General features: G+C 33.2%; 2 protein-coding genes and 1 non-coding gene across 4 annotated transcripts; 1 reads left to right on the top strand and 2 right to left on the bottom strand.

Moving 5' to 3' along the window:
* Positions 1-6737: 6737 nt before the first annotated feature.
* Positions 6738-7729, top strand: LOC131655478 (uncharacterized). Its single transcript, XM_058925338.1, has 3 exons — positions 6738-7094; positions 7224-7306; positions 7405-7729. The coding sequence occupies exons 1-3, from the start codon at positions 6809-6811 to the stop codon at positions 7474-7476; spliced, it is 441 nt and encodes a 146-aa protein (XP_058781321.1). The 5' UTR covers positions 6738-6808; the 3' UTR covers positions 7477-7729.
* Positions 7730-7852: 123 nt separating this feature from the next.
* Positions 7853-7924, bottom strand: TRNAH-GUG (transfer RNA histidin (anticodon GUG)). The gene has a single exon. It is a non-coding gene; the product is annotated as a tRNA-His (tRNA).
* Positions 7925-8646: 722 nt separating this feature from the next.
* On the bottom strand, positions 8647-13592 carry LOC131661064 (probable magnesium transporter NIPA6). Of its 2 annotated transcripts, none has more exons than XM_058930469.1 (9): positions 13160-13592; positions 13029-13085; positions 12844-12934; positions 12258-12418; positions 12031-12158; positions 11770-11907; positions 11273-11365; positions 11041-11158; positions 8647-9286 (listed from the first exon to the last, which is right to left on the bottom strand). In XM_058930469.1, the coding sequence occupies exons 1-9, from the start codon at positions 13278-13280 to the stop codon at positions 9180-9182; spliced, it is 1014 nt and encodes a 337-aa protein (XP_058786452.1). In that variant the 5' UTR covers positions 13281-13592; the 3' UTR covers positions 8647-9179. The 2 variants fall into 2 exon arrangements, with proteins under 2 accessions (XP_058786452.1, XP_058786451.1); XM_058930468.1 differs by having other exon boundaries at positions 8651-9281; positions 13160-13590.
* Positions 13593-17367: the final 3775 nt, after the last annotated feature.

Raw genomic sequence — 17367 nt, 5'->3', positions numbered from 1 at the left:
GAAACCAGTTAATTGCATGTTAGAGTTGTTGAAAAATAGACTAAGGGCTAGAGCATTCTTGATGTATTTAACAATCCTTAAGGATGTTTGCATTTGTGTGACAGTGGGCTTGGATAAATATTGACTTGCAGATAAAATATCAAATGTCATGCCTAGAGTTTGTCAAATATAATAACTTACCATTTAAGCTTATAAATTGAGTAGAATGAGTTAAAGGTTTTTCAACCTTATAGCCTAATTTGTTACTGAGATATATTCCGTTCGAGACCAGAAATGGAAGTTTTTGCCTCACAAAGGAACCAAAAAAGATGAGAGGTTGATAATTGTGGATCTTGAACGGTGGATCCGATCAATTTTACAACGACGTGGGGTGGACCTGCATGGTTAGCAGTCCAACGCCCTATTCAGTTCAAGGTTCAAGATGAGTATAGTGAAATTGGAGATCAGAGATTGTGTACCTTCTCATCTCATTTGAATTGTTTTTATATTTGGTTCGAGTATAGTGGGCTTGAGACGGACTAGACCTTTGTCAATTGGGCGGTCCAAAATAGTTTCCCTCATTGGCCGAGCACTGAAAAAGCCAGGGTAAACCTTAAGTATCATTGATCGGCCTCTGTGTCATAGTTTGGTTTGAAGTAGAACAGAATCACTTAGGATTAGTTTTGAAAAGTAAAGGGGGGACAAACACATTTAATGCAGTTTTATCACCGAGACGCTTTGTCACCCATTCTTGACACATGCAATGATGTGACCAACTAGGTTGTGGCGAAGTTTGTAGAGTGCTTAAGTACACTTGGTTTTGGCGTGTTTCCATGAGTGGAATTCTAGTCGTTGATCTTGTGATCCCTGTTTGTAGTTGATCTTGACCTTTTAGCTACCATTGCTTATAAATAGAGTGAGTTGAATATTTGAAAAGTTTTTGCAATCCTTTAGATTTAAAGTTTTCAGTTGCATTTCCAAAGAGATCTTTTTGTTCTTTTTCATTAAGAATATCACTTGGAATGGTTCAAAGCTTCGCTTAAAGCTTTCGTCTTTTTCATTTCTCCTGCTTCATCAATCTCTTTTAACCAAGTACCCCTCTAAATAAAGCTTTCACCTTCATCATTTCCTTCTTTTGGTTAGGGTGAGTGATAACACTGTCGATTTAGTAAGTGACTATGACGTGGGAACTTAATCTGGATCATCCCATGATTCCCATCATCTTTTCCATAGTAGTTATCACGTAGGGCCATAAATTATGTCTCTATCTAACAATTTTGGATCAGAAGGAATGTTTGAAAATTCTTTGGAGGAAGAAACTTCTTCTTCTAGGTCGTTAGACAGCCTTATAACAAATGTAGGCAGAGGAATAAATTGCGTCGAGGCCCCCATGCCTCCTCCTGTTATTTTGGAAGAGGAGGTGCAAGCCAATTTGTTAAGGAGTAAACACGCTAAAGATTTTATTCAAGTTCTTCTAAGGACTGAAGTTCGCGAGTCTAGAAACACAAAGGTGATAGGACTCTTGAGTCTTCGGGTCCGATAATATATGACGATTTATGACTAGGTGGATTCAAGGATAGTGGTTACTTTTGCGACTTTGAGCATTGAGGCTGCCGTAAGTGATGCTGACATTGTGGTTGGCGATCCTTCGGAGTTGCTGGTCCTTCAAATTCCAAGAGATAAAAGGGTATATATACTCATAAAATATCAGTAGATGTCATAACGACTTTTTTGATAACAACACTCCTAGGACTTTTCAGGGCCTTAGCAATATGCGTAATCACGCTCGTCTTTTTTATCAAATAGCGTATGAACAATTTAACATTTAACATAACCAAACAAATTGAATTAAGCAATGAATTTCAATTTAAAACATCTTTCACTCAGAAAACATTGAAGAAAAAAGTTCACTACTTACAGAATATCAAGCATTGCATTCTTATGAAATATAGATAAACGACATGCATTATTTAGAGTATCACAGACCAGGACCCAATCCTTTGAGTCAAGTGCAGCAAAGAATGTCTGTAACAAACCAAATAACTAATAACTATATTGACATAATGTAAGTGTTGAATTTATGTTATTTATAGATAAAAAATCTAGTTAAATGAATAAAAAGAAGGGGAAAAACCAAATGCCCATGGAAATATCAAATTTTAAACATATACAGTACCACATCTGAAGAGCAAACTATATATTTGAATAATCAATTTTAAAAAACAAATTCACTTCCAGCTCTTGCGCCACACAATAGATAAGCAAACCATGATTCATCAAACCATCACTTCGACGAACATAGCGAATTTGAGCTACGAAAGGCTCCTCCGCACCAATGATCCTAGCATAATACTCATCGAGCAGACGAGAAATTGACGCTCCCTAAAAAACCTCCAAAACAGCCCTAAAACAAGATAATGCTCTAACCTATAAATCCAAGAAAAAAAAGGTACTTAGCTTGAAAAAGGATAATGCTAGACCCTGAAACAAATATTTAAAAATCCGAACATGACATATGTAACACCCTATTTTTATTAGATTTTATTTAATTAGGATTATTTGATAATTGGTATTGCTTGTGTGTTTTATTTAATTATTGTTTGAGTGATAATTATTTAATTATGTGGTAATATGTTATTTAGCTAATTAATAAATGGTAGAATTATATTAGAATTAGCTATTGGGCTTAGTGGGAAATGGAAATGAGAATAGTGGATGGGTTAAGCCCAATGAGATAATGAGAGTTAGAAAAGAATTTTATTAGTTAACCTAAATTAGATAGAAAGATAGAAAGAAGAGAAGAGAAGAAAAAAGAGGCATAGAGAAGAGAAGAGGAGAAAGTAGAAGAGGGAGTAGATTCTTGAAGATTTGAGGAGTTTGAATAGAGGTAAGAGTTAGAATCCAAGTTCTTATAGTTTATATGATTGGGTAATGTATGTGTTTGTGTGACTCTCTCCAATCTTTGAAATCCCATGAAAATGTATGAACCCTAATATTTATGTGAAATCAATTAGATTTTTGTGGTTTGTTCATGTTTAATGTGTTGTATGAATGACCCATGGTTAGAAACATGTATAGGAACATTATATGTGTGCTAATTTTGCTTTCAATTGATGTATGGATTGTGTTTGGGTTAATGGGTATTGTATGAAGGGAATGGGGAAGAAAAATGGTGATTTTCTAAGTTTTACGCAGTGTAGGTCGACCTACACAGAAGCATGAGTCGACCTGAGCAGCCCAAAACGGCAGAAAATCCATTTTCCTTCAGCATGCGTCGACCTATGAAAGCTGTGAGTCGACCTATAGAGTCCTCATGTGTCGACCTGAGCTAACCCGAGAGGGATGGAAAACTTCCATGCGTCGACCTATAAATCCCTTGCGTTGACCCACAGATTTCCATTTTTGGCAGATTTTTGTAAAGACCATAACTTTTGATCCGTAACTCCTTTTTATGCGTCGTTCGAAGCGTTAGGAAGCTAATGAGATTGTCTATATGATAGAGTAGGGTTGGTTGGCATTTGTTTAATTTAATTATGATGTTAATTGAGAATAACATGTAATTACGTGTGTATGTTATGGATGAATCTTGTATGAACAATGTTCATGGATGCATTATGAGATGTTAATGTCATGAATTATGTGATTAATTGCTAAATGTTAATTGATGTTTGATATTGGATTGAATGTCATGTTGTGTAATGTTGTGCAAAGTTATAAATATGTTATTGTGTAATTTAAGAGGTAGAGAGATCGTCTTAAATGCATGAGTCTTGTTTTGGTGCACACGTACACAAGCATGAGTCTTTGAAAGTAGAAATGTTGGGTAATCTCGCGAAGGTTATTTACTTGTCCCAAATCTAGCGCCGAATGAGATTTGAAAGCTTAACGCAGAATGAGGCTTTTTAGGTGGTTATCTAGTCTATAGAGGAAAGACAATCGGCATGACCGGAAATGATAGCGGATGGGATCCACATGCATATTGCATAGAGTCACACTTGAGTCGCACGTGTCGGTGTGAATTGTGTTTTGTGAGATTTTGCAATATGATTGGCTTGAATTAATTATGTGGTGAGTGATGCATAATGTGGAGATTGTGTGATAATTGTGTACTTGATGGTATTTCCTTAGTGGAATATAATTGTTGAATTAGTAATTAAATATAATTACTTGAATGATGGAACTTGGTGATGTAATGATGAAGCATGTTAACTTTGATGTATGGTTATAAAGTTATGTTTTTATGAAGAGTGATGAATTGTGAAATGTATGCTTGTTTATGTTGCATTCCCCATTATTATGTTTTCTATAAGAAGTTGAATTCTCACCCTTCTGTTTGAATGTTATCCTCCGTTGGTAACGTGCAGGTTCCGACAAGTAGTATCTATTCCGAGGATTTAGCCGAGGAGCTCCTGAGTTTGTTATTGGATTAGGTGGCGAGTCATATGCTCTGATCATGTAACACTTTGGGGTTTTCTTTAGACTTATGCTTATGATTTGATATTACTATTTCCTATGTTTTGTTGGATATTCGGATATATTTGTTTAAGATCTTGGATATGTTGTTTAAGGCTATGTGGCCAATATTGTGGGTCTCAAATTAGCATGTTTGGATATAAATGTTAATTTGGATTTGATGGATGAATATAGTATGGGATATATTCATTGAAAGTTTTAATAGCAATTCAATTGTTTTCCACAAGCGTTTATGCATAATGTATGAAAGCATGAGATTTACATTGTGTTACAATATGATCTTTGCATATTAAGAATGTTGGATGTTTGTTTTAGGTTTTCATTGTGATGAAAATAACATGTGACACCCTTTTACTTATGCATGATTACTTTGTAAGACTATATATGTGTATATATATTTAGGGTTAGAAATGGGGTGTTACAACATACTAAATATTGATAGAAGAGAAAAATTACCATCATGGATGTAAAGATTGAAAATAAACAGGTCTTTCTTAGAATCAACAAACAACTCTAATTTGGAGGAAATAACTGGGAGTAAGACCTAAAGAAGCAGCAACATGGGAAGATTAAAGTAATCTCTAAAACATGAAACGATTTGTAATAGTAATACAAAGAGTAAGCATAACACAAAAGCGAATCGCATCAACTTTGAACAAAATTTTCATAACAACTTAGAAGTGAATGATGTGGGAAATGAAATAAGCATGAACATTCAACTAAAGACGATAATACCTCAGGGAAATGTCAAGAACCTGGATCTAGAAGGAAAAGCAGCTGTGAACCATTTCAAGAAATTAATATTTTTGTTGGCTGCAACTCAAAGATTAGAAATGTGAGTATGAATAAATAACTATCAAGCTTTAATAAATAATGTGAATCATAAAAACCTACTTACATTTTGTTTGCACCAAGTATGAGTTAGAATCATGGTAGTAGGTCCTTGAAGATTATTTTCCTATATCCAACAGAAGATTTCATAAATCATCACCTTTTCCCATTGTTGAGATTTTTTAGGCACTGAAAATGTGTATGGAATAAGCAGATATACATCTTCTTCTTCTGTTGAAATCGAAACACAACCCATAAACAAATCTATAGGAAAGAAGGAAGAAGAACAAATCAGTTGAAAATGGGTATAGTTTAGAAACCAAAAACACGTGTTAAAGCATAAAAATGAGGAAGAAAGTGGGAAAAGACACACTTACAAACAAATGATGAGGAAGAATGTAGTTCTTCTTCAAAACATCAAATGTTAAACTAGGAAAAAAGAGATATTCACCATCGCCAGAGGACACCGTCATCGTGCTTTCCTTCCTCATCTTCACAGTTTTTCATAGACCACCATCATCTCTCAACCATCATTGTTGAATCCACCATTTTTTAGAATAACACACATACCATCACCATCATCACAGGCTATACCATAGTTGTGTCTCCTCATTCTTTCCAGCCATACCTCCGCTCAAACGTCTCCACGGGGGACGCCGTGAGTCTTAAACTTTCTACAACATCGTATTCATTTTCTAATAATTTCTCATTGTTTATCGAAGAAGAATGAAGAGAGAAAATAGTAGAAAAAATAAATATCACAGGAAGAAGAGGAGGAAAATAGGGTTTGTGTTTCTCTTTCAATAAAATGAAAGAGAAAGAAGATAGTGGGTTGAATTTTGAAATTGGCCAATCACAAGATCACATGGGTTGAAAATGAAAAAACTCCACCACTTATCTAAAAGATAGTATTTTAATGGTAAATTTTTGTTGAATTAGTATATTACATATAGGGCATTTTATAGTGTAAATTCAAATAACATGAAAGGGTAAATTAGAGAGTTCTTGAGCATCTTTCAATCTTAATTAGTTAGTTGAAAAACAAACAAATTGAAATAAAGTGTCTGTATGAATGTTACTAATAATCATATATGGTTGAATTTAAATAAATAAATTAAAAACTTTAATTTCATATATTTTAAAGTATTTAGAATTTTATTTAAATAAATTAAAAGAGAAAAGAGTCCTGTCCCTACACACTGCAGTTAGTATAAAAACTCTCTCGGTCAGATTTTGTCGTCATTCAGTTTCTGACGTCATTCTCGGTCAGATTCTGACATCATTCAGGAATCTCCAACATCCCGGTCAGATTCTAACATCAATCGAGAATCTCCAACGTCACAAGCTGACGCAATGCATATGCAGTCAAACACAGTACTCTATCTTCAACCTATTCTGGTTTTCTATAAGAAAACACTTTCTCTATCATTCAAAACATAACACAATGGCTTTCACTTCAAAGAAGAAAAACAAACTCAGAAAGAATTGGGATCTTGAAGATGATTTATATGATACTCTATCTTGCATGGAAGTAAACGTGAAAAAGGAGATTCAAGATTATGATGATGATGATGATGATGAAGTTGAGATAATGGATATGGATCATGATCAGACGGTAAGGAAAGTTGCAGAGTTTAGAGAAAGATTAATGAATGAAGTTAATAGGCCTTACTGTGAGGAAGAGTGCAAGAGCCTATTGCAACATTTTAATCTTAGAAAGCCGGTTCAAAGCTACAGAAGTTTGCGTCTGCGTGGGGTTGAAAAAATCCACGAGCGAAATCATGCAAAGTCTTATCATGATGATTATCTTGGTAAGTGTAAGATTTAGCCTTTCTCTTAATTAATACAACTTGTTCCGTTTGCTTATACTCTATAAAGTTTGGAGTTAATGTTTTATATTGAAAATTTGGTACTATGAGATGTGTGATTCATGTTGTTAGATCTTGCAAAGCAAATAGATGCAGCTGGTGATGATCTTCCCAAAGTTCTGCATCTCTTGCGTGGATTTTTCTTTTGGTTGATAGTAAGTATCTTCTTTTGGTCCCTCTCTTCTGTGTAAGTACCAATGTCACTGGACCTTTGCACTCTGATTGACCTATATGTTGTGTGTTATGTTATCAGCATGTAGCAGATGAAGGGGCGTTCGTGCCATGGAGAGTTCCTTTGGATTTGGATGTACTGCCACAACATTAGGAAAGATGTTAATTTACTGTGTTTATTTTTCTATGGTCATGTAATGCTTATCAATTCTGTTTTAAGTAGGTTTGTTAGAATTGGGTGTGTTATATTATCTGTCTTCAGTGTAATCAGCATTAACCTTTTTTGGTTTAACTTCTTGCCAAGCTTGGTTTCATAGAATTTAATGTAGTTTTTAGGATGAAATGTCTTATAATTGCTTCTATATCTTGTAATTTTGAGATAATTAGTTTGTAATGGGGACACCATATTAGTGGGTACTATATCACTCTTAAATTATGTAACTTTTTAAGAACAAAATAAGTGCCATTTTATGGTTTCATTAATCAGTTTTAGTGCTTCAGAATAAATGAAAAAATAACAAAATTAATTTTGTGGCTGCTGGGATTCGAGCCCAGGTCTCCACGGCCACAACGTGGAATTCTTACCACTAAACTACAGCCACATTGTTGAATATCATTTTCTCTTATAAATATACAAAATAAGAGACTTATCCTTGATCAATATGTGTTTGTTTAAGCTTCTTTTTATAAGTTATTTCCAGCTCATGGAATGCGTATCATAATATTCTTATAATGTAAAAATAGCTATACATAAACTGTTGTACACTATTGATAAAAAAAACTCTTGTACACTAGTAGTTACTAAGTTGTTGATCATTTTACACATTAAAAACATAATTTTGTATAAAAAAAAAAACAGAATTATTTGTTGCTTATACTTTAACAATATTTTTAAAAAATTGTACATTTGGACACCTCTATAGTTTTGTTAAAAAGCATAAAAGACTCCATAAATAAAAATAATATAAGTTATTTTCAAATTTTGAAGATATAATTTGGTGTTTTTGATTAAAAGTCAACAAACCGCTTTATTCTTAAGAATATAATTTCAAGTTTTCTTTTTTACATTTGAAGTTTGCGTAGGCTTGATTTAAAATACTTTTTTATCTTTCAGATAATTTTTATATCTTTTGATAAATTTGAGTTACATTGCATTTAAATAATTTATCTGTAAAATTCACAAACACTTTTTTTAAAAATTCAAATAAATAAATTGTATCTTAAAATTGAAGTTAAATTTCCAGATCAAAAAACTTGTATCATATTATCTCACGATAAACAATTAGTCAACTAGATCAAAAAACAGTTAGATAATAACTTTTTTTTAGTCAACAACAGTTGTATAAAATCCATTAAGGTTCAATCACTAGAATATTGAAAATTACACTGACCAACTTATACAAATAAGCTATCTTTGCTTAAATAATTCGGTTGACAAAATGAAAAAAATAAATAAAAGGTGGAGGCAAAAGAAAATACAAAGGGAGAAAGAAAAAGGGTAAAAAAAAATTAATGTACAACAAAACAACTAATAACAAGTATTACAACAACTACTAACAATAGCTCCTCAGTTTCAGATTGATAGAAACCAAGCTTTCAATTAATAAAATCACATGGAAAAAAAAGCACTATCTCTGCTTTGCTGCACAATGTGATAGTAGATTCTTTTGAATCCATTCCTTTTGCTGAATGTACAAAAGCCAGCCACATTTCTGTTTCATGGTGTAACCGAGCCGAAGAGCACTCTGACAAAGAGAAAAATATGGCCCTGTCTAACTCAATTGATGAGTCTAATTTATTGTTCTACCAGTTTAAGAATTCAGTGTCACTTGAAATGGTCTTGCTGGATAATCGTAATTAAATTAAGGGGCGGTCCATCTTCTTCCTTCTGTTTCCAGGGTTCGCCATTTCCTTGTTGGATATACCATGATACTTTTGGAGACAGGGGACTGTACACATCTGCACTGATGATGAAAGAGTAGGGTTATATGCGCATTTCTGGAAACAGCATTAGTCTCTCTACTTCAACAAAACTAGAAAATAGTAAACAAATTACAATGGCGGAAACAGCACTAGTCTCTCAACTTAAACAAAACTAGAACATAGTAAAAAAATTACAATATAACCGCCAAAATTCATGATATCAAGTTTGGAAAATTAAATACCAGTTTAAGAATTAATAGTTGAATCCAGAAAGGAACTCATTAATATTTCTTTTTTATATATAAACCTGTTAATATTTCTCATTGAAACACTATTTATATACACGATACATATCATCTATATAGATAGATAGTCCTATCCGAATATCAAAAGATACTGACAAATTGTTCTATAATACATATCAATATCTCAACACTCCCCTTTAAGGTGGAGCGTATAAATCATATGCATCTATCTTATCACATATGTAAGTTATCCGAGGACTTCATGGAGATTTAATAAATGTATCGGCAAGTGGATCCTTAAAATTGACAACAAAAAAACTTTGATAACTCTAGAGAGAACTGTAAAGCAATATTGATTATCATATACAACATCTATTGGACCAACCTCACAAAAATGTAAAATGTAATTCTTGCATCAAGTGTTTCAAACACATATAAGCTCACATATAGCATAAGTCATAGCTCGATACTCTGCTTTTGTACTTGACCGAGCAACAACAAGTTGTTTATCGCTCTTCCATGAAACCATATTTTCACCCAAATGCAATAAGCAAAAGTATACATCACTCGAATCTCTTGCCCAATCGGTATCTGCTGAATACCCAACAATATCAGTGTGGTCTCTATTTAGTGAGAAGAGGTCTTTTTCCAGATGTTCTTCTGATATACTTAAGAACTCGAACAACTACATTCCAATGATAGTGACAAGGAGAGCTGAGATTAAGATGTAAAAACACCACAGATGGTGGATGGATGATGATGAAGGTAATATAGGCCCTGTTATTTAGATCTTGTTCCAAGTCTTTCTCGTAGTAAATGTTATGGCACGGTTGAGAGAGTGGGTAAGTTTATAGATTGAAATTAAACAAGAGGACAACCACTACAAAAAAGATATAATTCAAAGATGAAGATGGCCGGGGTGAAGCTTGACCAATACCTGTATAGTATGGAGTATTTTAGGAGCTGACAAGTTAAGACATAAGAGAGGGATTACCAACTACATGATGTGAAGCACCAAAATGTAAAATTCATGTTCCCACAGTGAGCAGTTTGTTACTGATTTCAAAAGTTTTGACAGAAATAAAGTTTGCTTTTGATCCAGTTGTTCCTATTTTTTTCCTCACTTTGTTATAAGACAGTAGTTTGTTTTGTCTTAGGTGCTTTGTTCATGGTAGTCTCACGGGGAGGCTATACTATTGAAATGAAAAAATGGTCCATTCTCAAATGGCTAGACGAGTCAGGACACTGGCACAATTTCTCACCAATTGCCAACATTTGGGCTATCTAAAATTTTTGTACATCATTAAATATCACTCGTACGCGGGTCTATATCATGTGGCTATTCATATTAAAATTGGGAAAGTAATGAACAAGAAAATATAAACATCTCACATTATAGAAAATTCGTATTAAATTTTAGCCTTTGGTGTAATTATACTCCAGTACGGACAGGCTACACAATACGGATAAAGTTTTCGGTTGCAATTCAATAAAAAGGCACACACAATTATGAGGACTAGGAACCTCACCGAAATGCATTAGGTCTTTACCTGAACTTACTGGAGGATCTGGTACTCTAGTACAATGCAAAACCGTTGTTCCGGATAAAACAGTGATGAAACCACATAGCTCTGATGCAATACTGCTTATACTTTGTCCTGAGTAGTCCTAAATGAGAAGAGTGGAGAAGACAGAAAAGTAGCAGATAGTTGAGCAATTGATCTAAAAGATGATTTCTAAGATGCGTTTTTCAATTTGTTACCATAAAAATAAAATACCAACCTTAAACATGATTGCGCTGGCTAATATTGTAAAAGAAGTGAACAATGCATAATAGATTGGAGAAACGACTGTTGTGTTGAAAGTATCCAATGCCTGCAATGCCAACCATACAAGAGTCTATCACCATAGAAACCCAGATCACAGACAATTAACAAGCCAGTTATGACAACTGAACAACATGAAAAGATCAACTGACTCAAGATTTACATGGATGTTATTTGAAGTAAAGGTTACATCTTGAACTTAAAAATTAGCTCATATCCAACAAAAAGTTTCTTAAATTCACATGCAATTTAATTTCGATGATAACTTCAATAAACTCATGTTGATGATACAAAGGCAGTAGCTAGACAAGTGACCACAAACCATATAAGATTATGGATCATCTCTTGTAAGCAAAAATGCTTCTTATACTAAAGAAAAGCAGATGATACACATAATTGAAAACCAACCGTGCCGAAAAATAGTCACATAAAAATGCTAAGAATGGTACTAACCATATTAAGGTAATTTAAATTTGTAACGATGCAGGAAATGCCGACCACTATAAAAATCCATGTTTGAAAGTAGACAAACTGATTTGAACCATCTAATGTCAGTTTAATGGCAATGCCAATTGCTTTAACACTCATGACCTGAGAGAGACAGAGAGAAGATATTTGGTCATTCGGATGCATAAATGAAAAGATCAACTCCACTAATGAGCTTTGCCAATTGTTAGAATGTACAAGATGAATTGGATAGGAAGAATCACTTACAGTCAATGATCCAATTATGGAGCATATTCCAATATAAACAAAGATATTAGTTTGGCCGTAGCGAGGTGCGCAGTAAAAAATCAAAAAGAATGACACAACCATTGCCGCGGCTATGTACAAGAGAAATGCTGGAAACCAAAACAACCGAACAGTAATATCATAATTTGGTTAAAAAATCAATTAAAAAGTAAAACAAAAAACAGCAAATAGCTTCAACAGCAGGATACCTGGTTGAACAGCCAAAAGCCATATCTCCAATACAGAACTAAGAGACCTTTCTTGGGGTGCATGGAGCACGATCTCAGTAGATCCAACAATGCATAAAAGACACCCAAGCATGCCCATTTTCAGTAATTTCTCACCCAACATGAAATGAGCCAACACAGCACTACACTAGCCATTTCCACAAACAAGTCGATTGAGTTAAATTCAAAGCTTAATAAACAAAAGAGGAAACTAAACAAGAAGAATCTAAGTGTATGTTTGGCTTCAATTTTGAAGGAAGCAAAATTGATTCCATAGGTCTAAAATTGATTTTTGACTTGTTGTGCACGTTCGGTATCACGGTGTATTCGTTAAAACCGCAGCGAGCCACCATGATTTAACAAAACCTACACTCTAGTAGTATAATTGAGTTCGAATCCAAAATACAAAATCTGGTTTTGATTTTGTAGTATTGAATTTATTGTTCATCTCACTTTTACAAAAATACATCAATAACATAAATCACTCCAAGTTGAATTCAGTTTAATTCTGAATCAATTCACTCTAAAATCAATTCAGTCGAAACCATAGACGCACGAAGTTGCTTACCTAACAATAATACTCAAAGCACCGAGTGGCGTAACAAGCACAGCAGGGGCATAAATGTATGCTACAAAATTCGCAATCTCTCCAACAATCACTGTAACAACAAGAGAAGCATAAAATAAAAATCAGAAACAAAAAAGGAAAAAGAAATTGAAAGTTGAAAATGGAAAGATGAAAATAGTACTGACTTGTAACCATTCCGATCCACCAAAGAGGCTGAAGAAGATAACCATATCCTCCAACACCTGAAACAGAAAATTAGTTAGATAACAGTAAGAGACAGAAGAAAAAAAAAAAAGGTAATCAAGTAAAAACTTACTAGCAGGAGTGCCGTTAAGGCCGGCACGTTGGAGACCTTTTTTCTTGATAATGAAACTGGAACCTATGAAAGCTCCGGAAACAACGGCCAATATGAACCCAATCAAATTGCTGGAGTACATCTATCTGATGAGATTTTAGCATTCGTTGAAGAATAGTTCGATTTCGAATTGGAACCCTAAACTAGAATTTAGATTTAGATCGTGAATGAATGAAGAAGAAGAAGAGATAGTTTCAAATTTTAACGTATGTTTTGGCACAAATGAAAATCTGGCTGGCGTCGCTCGCGCTGCTTCCTCTTTGCGTCTTTAGTGGGACGAGTTACTTGGAAATGGAGAGAGAGTTTTGTTTGGTTTGAGTTGCTGCATAGATTGTCTTGGTGTAAACGAGTGACTCCAGCACTCGCTCAAGACTTTTAGGTTGATTTGAAGTCTTAGAGGAAAAATGACAGGTTCTCAATACCCTCGGATAAAATGATTAATTCAAAATTTGACCCCAAAAAATATCTAATTTATTATTTAAAGAATAATTTTATATAAAATGGTAATTTGATTCAATTAAAATATTTTTAAAAAAATTAATTAAATATATTTTGGCTCTATATATATATAGTTTAGAATGAGGAATCAATTAATTCTCTCCCAAAAAAAGCCAATAATTTAAATGGTCGATTTAGATTCAATATAATAAAATTATAGCTTATACCTCATTCACATATAATTTATGCTCTTAAGATGGTTATTAAGATTTTTCTTTTTTATTAATAAATAAATTAATTTTCTTAATTAATTGAATTCATTTTACTCTATGTTCCTTCTTTTTCAATTTCCATGTTCAGTTTCTATCTTCTTCATCCCTACACGTCCATGTCTTTATTGCTGAGAAGAAAGTTTCTCTTTCATTTTTGGTGAAAAATATTCACCGCACACAACCTATTCACAACTGTTAGATTCAATTCGATCATAGTCTCGCTCCTGTCGCCACCACTTGAAGTGATTCTTAATCTTTATAAAACTTCTAATTTTTCGATCTTACCTCTTCAAGTTCTTGATGATCCAATTTTAATTGATGAGTTTTCACTTCTTCAAATTTTTCTTTGATTAGTTATATATTTGCATCGCATGAAGCTAATCTTGTTAATAAACTCAATTTTTAGGTCATTTTCTTTCTATCGCTGCATATGATAATTGTTCAGTATTGTCATTAAAATTCCATTGCATTAATTTCAATTGAACTTGCTTACCATAGGAGATTCAAATCATTTCAACACCTCGATCATTAGATCGTTGTTGGCAAACCAAATTAACATTAATTTGTTCAGATTTTCAGAAAGTTTGAATCTTGTTTATATGAGATTGCTCTTTGATATGAGAATTCAATTTATGTTTGTTTTGTTGATATTCACTTACTTCATTAAAGGAAAAAAGTTTTTTACATTGATTGTAGATGGATGAATTTTGAATAGCGTGTTTGCTGGATTTTTCTGAAGTTTACATTTTCTATGGAAGAGTTTTTTATCCAAATACAAAAGGCTATGTGCATAAGCGGTCGGGAACAAATTCTATAAATTTTTAAATTGTGAGTTGATTACTTAAAAGAAATTTATCATAATATAATTTTATAACGTACTCCCATAAAATTATATGTATTTATTTGTTGGGAGTATCCAAAATTAATTTCCAAGGTGGTTAAATAATTTCAGTATCATTAAATTGCTTTATAGATGTTAAATGTTATTCCTCTATATACTAACATGTGTTGTTTTATTTAGTCTATTTTGACTTCTCAATAATGGAATATTGTATTAGTATATAGGTAAGTGGTTTTGGCTATTTTCACTTATTAATTGTTTAGCCGACCATGAATGAGTTTATTTGTTGAATATTTCTTAAGGTGGTACGAAAATTTAGAATATCTGACCCTTTGATGCAATAGGGTATTTGTAGGGCCCCAAACGCTAGGTCAAGGTCTTCTATTTTGGGCTGGATTCTCAGATCCAAAACAGAAGATTGCCAGAATCCTACGTGACTAGGACAAGATTAACGTGTGATCTTCGTCCTGGATCAACTGCCCGTGATCCTCTGATGGTGGAAGACCGGTTCTTCCAGAAGGAAGTTGTCCACGTGTCCTTAGAGGGGCACGTGGGTGAGAAGCTCCCCAACGATCATGATAGATTGGGTCACCTCGTTGAGCCTTTCTTGCAGTAGCGTTCGAATGGACCCTACCCGACGGTGAGCAGCCACAGGCCTAGTCTAGAACAATAAGTTAAAAATTACTCTGTCGAGATGTTAGGAGTATGTTAGTTGAGTTATTCATGAATTACTAAGTAATAACACAACTTTACTCTATTAACGAATATTTTTGAGAAATTATATAATTATTAAATTTAATTATAGAATTTTTTAAGTTAAGTAATTCAAAGGAATTATAGTGTGGCTTGTTATTGGCGAAATTTCGATTTTGAGAGGAAGTTGTTTGAGTATGAGTTGTTTGTGAATTATTTTGTTGTTGTTACTTTGAGTTTATGATTGTTGTTGCAGAATCATGCATACATGTATATTAGAATTAGGCATAACTTCAATTCAGTGAGGCAATATTCAGAGATGAACCATGATAGTCTCATGTCCAGAGAGGGACACGATTCAGAGAGGAACTGGAGACATAGAATAAATTAGTAACACAATATTGATGTCCAAAAACCCGGTACCATGTGCATATTGGAGGAGGAGTTTTGTTCACTCGCATTATTATTATTATTGTTATTATTATTATTATTATTATTATTATTATTATTATTATCATCATCATCATCATCGTTGACGTTGTTATGTGAGAATGATCTTAGCATTATTATAACTACCATGCTGTTTATTTTCACTGGCAATATTTTTAAGGATTATTCTCACTGATTTTTTGTTTGTTTTGTGTGGCTTTGTGCAATTTTGTACAAATACTAAGGAAGAGTAATTGCTATTGTGAGTTGGAAGATGGTTTTGCAGCTCTCTTCTTTTATTTATTATTTTTGCACTATTAGATGGATTTTGCTCTGATCTGTAACATCAGGGAACGAGACATTTGATTGTTTTTAGTTAATGTTGGATTTTGTTAATTTCTTTAAGTTTTTCAATTGAATAAATTATTGAAGTTATGTCATGATTTGGGTTCTGTTACGAGTTGTTGACTTTAATTGAAGGAAGTATTGTATGTTTTGTTTGCGTAGCATCCTAAAGTGTGAAATCTCTTTTATGTTAAGAGTTAAGGTTTGGGGTGTTACACGATAGGCTAATTTTCAATAACGTTGATTTGACTTGATCAAACTCGATTTCCTTTGACGCGATTTTATATCCTAAAACGATACCTTCAATTACCATAAAATGATATTTCTCAGTTTAAAACTAGGTTCGTTTCAGTACATCTCTCCAAAAAAACATTTATTAAAATCACTACTAAAAATGGAAAAATCATCCATAAATACCACAACGGGAGATTCACCTATACCAGAAAATATAGAAAGCATGCACCTTTGAAAATTCGGGGAAATGTTGCATAATCTAAATGGCATCTTGCGATAGCCAAATACTCCTAATGGGCATGTGAAAACAATCCTTTCTTTATATGGGGGATCTACTAATCTTTCTAGCAATTGATCCATAAAAAATAATTTTTTGAGTAGCTTGGTTTAACCTCCTATAATGGTAAAATTACACCAAATGTCCTTTAAGTTTTTTTTTTGTAACATGTTGGTCCTTAAGTTTTTTTTGTAACAAATTGGTTTTTTAAGTTATTAAATCAAAGTGGCCTACAAGGAGAAAATACAATTAGGATGTTAATTGATGTATTTTTGTTGAATTAGGATATTACGTAATATATTCTAGATGATGGTTTGTGTATTTAGGATGCTAATTTATGCAACATGACACCACTTTATGTATTTAGTTGTACATGTTTTGTAACTTAAAGGACCAAGTTATTACAAAAAAAACTTAAGGACCAACCTGTTACAAAAAAATAACTTAAAGGACATCTGGTGTAATTCTTCCTTCTATAATCAATACACATCCGCCATCCGATAATTGTTCGATTTGAAATTAACTCGTTCTTTTCATTTTGAACGACGGTCATACCTCCCTTCTTTGGGACTATATGCATTGGACTTATCCAAGAACTGTCAAAGATAACATAGATCATACCAGCTTCAAGTAGTTTCAG

This window comes from Vicia villosa, linkage group LG3 (genome assembly GCF_029867415.1).
Source record: "Vicia villosa cultivar HV-30 ecotype Madison, WI linkage group LG3, Vvil1.0, whole genome shotgun sequence".
Classification (NCBI taxonomy): domain Eukaryota; kingdom Viridiplantae; phylum Streptophyta; class Magnoliopsida; order Fabales; family Fabaceae; genus Vicia; species Vicia villosa.
The sequence above is the reverse complement of the archived record's forward strand: the minus strand, read 5'-3'. Positions and strand labels throughout refer to the sequence as shown.

Excerpts from the sequence above, each read along its gene's own strand:
- LOC131655478 (XM_058925338.1), top strand. The coding sequence starts at position 6,809 with ATGGAAGTAAACGTGAAAAAGGAGATTCAAGATTATGATGATGATGAT. Across the intron at positions 7,095-7,223 it reads TTATCATGATGATTATCTTG|ATCTTGCAAAGCAAATAGAT; the intron begins GTAAGTGTAAGA and ends TCATGTTGTTAG. Across the intron at positions 7,307-7,404 it reads GATTTTTCTTTTGGTTGATA|CATGTAGCAGATGAAGGGGC; the intron begins GTAAGTATCTTC and ends TTATGTTATCAG.
- LOC131661064 (XM_058930468.1), bottom strand. The coding sequence starts at position 13,280 with ATGTACTCCAGCAATTTGATTGGGTTCATATTGGCCGTTGTTTCCGGA. Across the intron at positions 11,908-12,030 it reads CCATAATTGGATCATTGACT|GTCATGAGTGTTAAAGCAAT; the intron begins GTAAGTGATTCT and ends TGTCTCTCTCAG. Across the intron at positions 11,159-11,272 it reads CCAGCGCAATCATGTTTAAG|GACTACTCAGGACAAAGTAT; the intron begins GTTGGTATTTTA and ends CTTCTCATTTAG.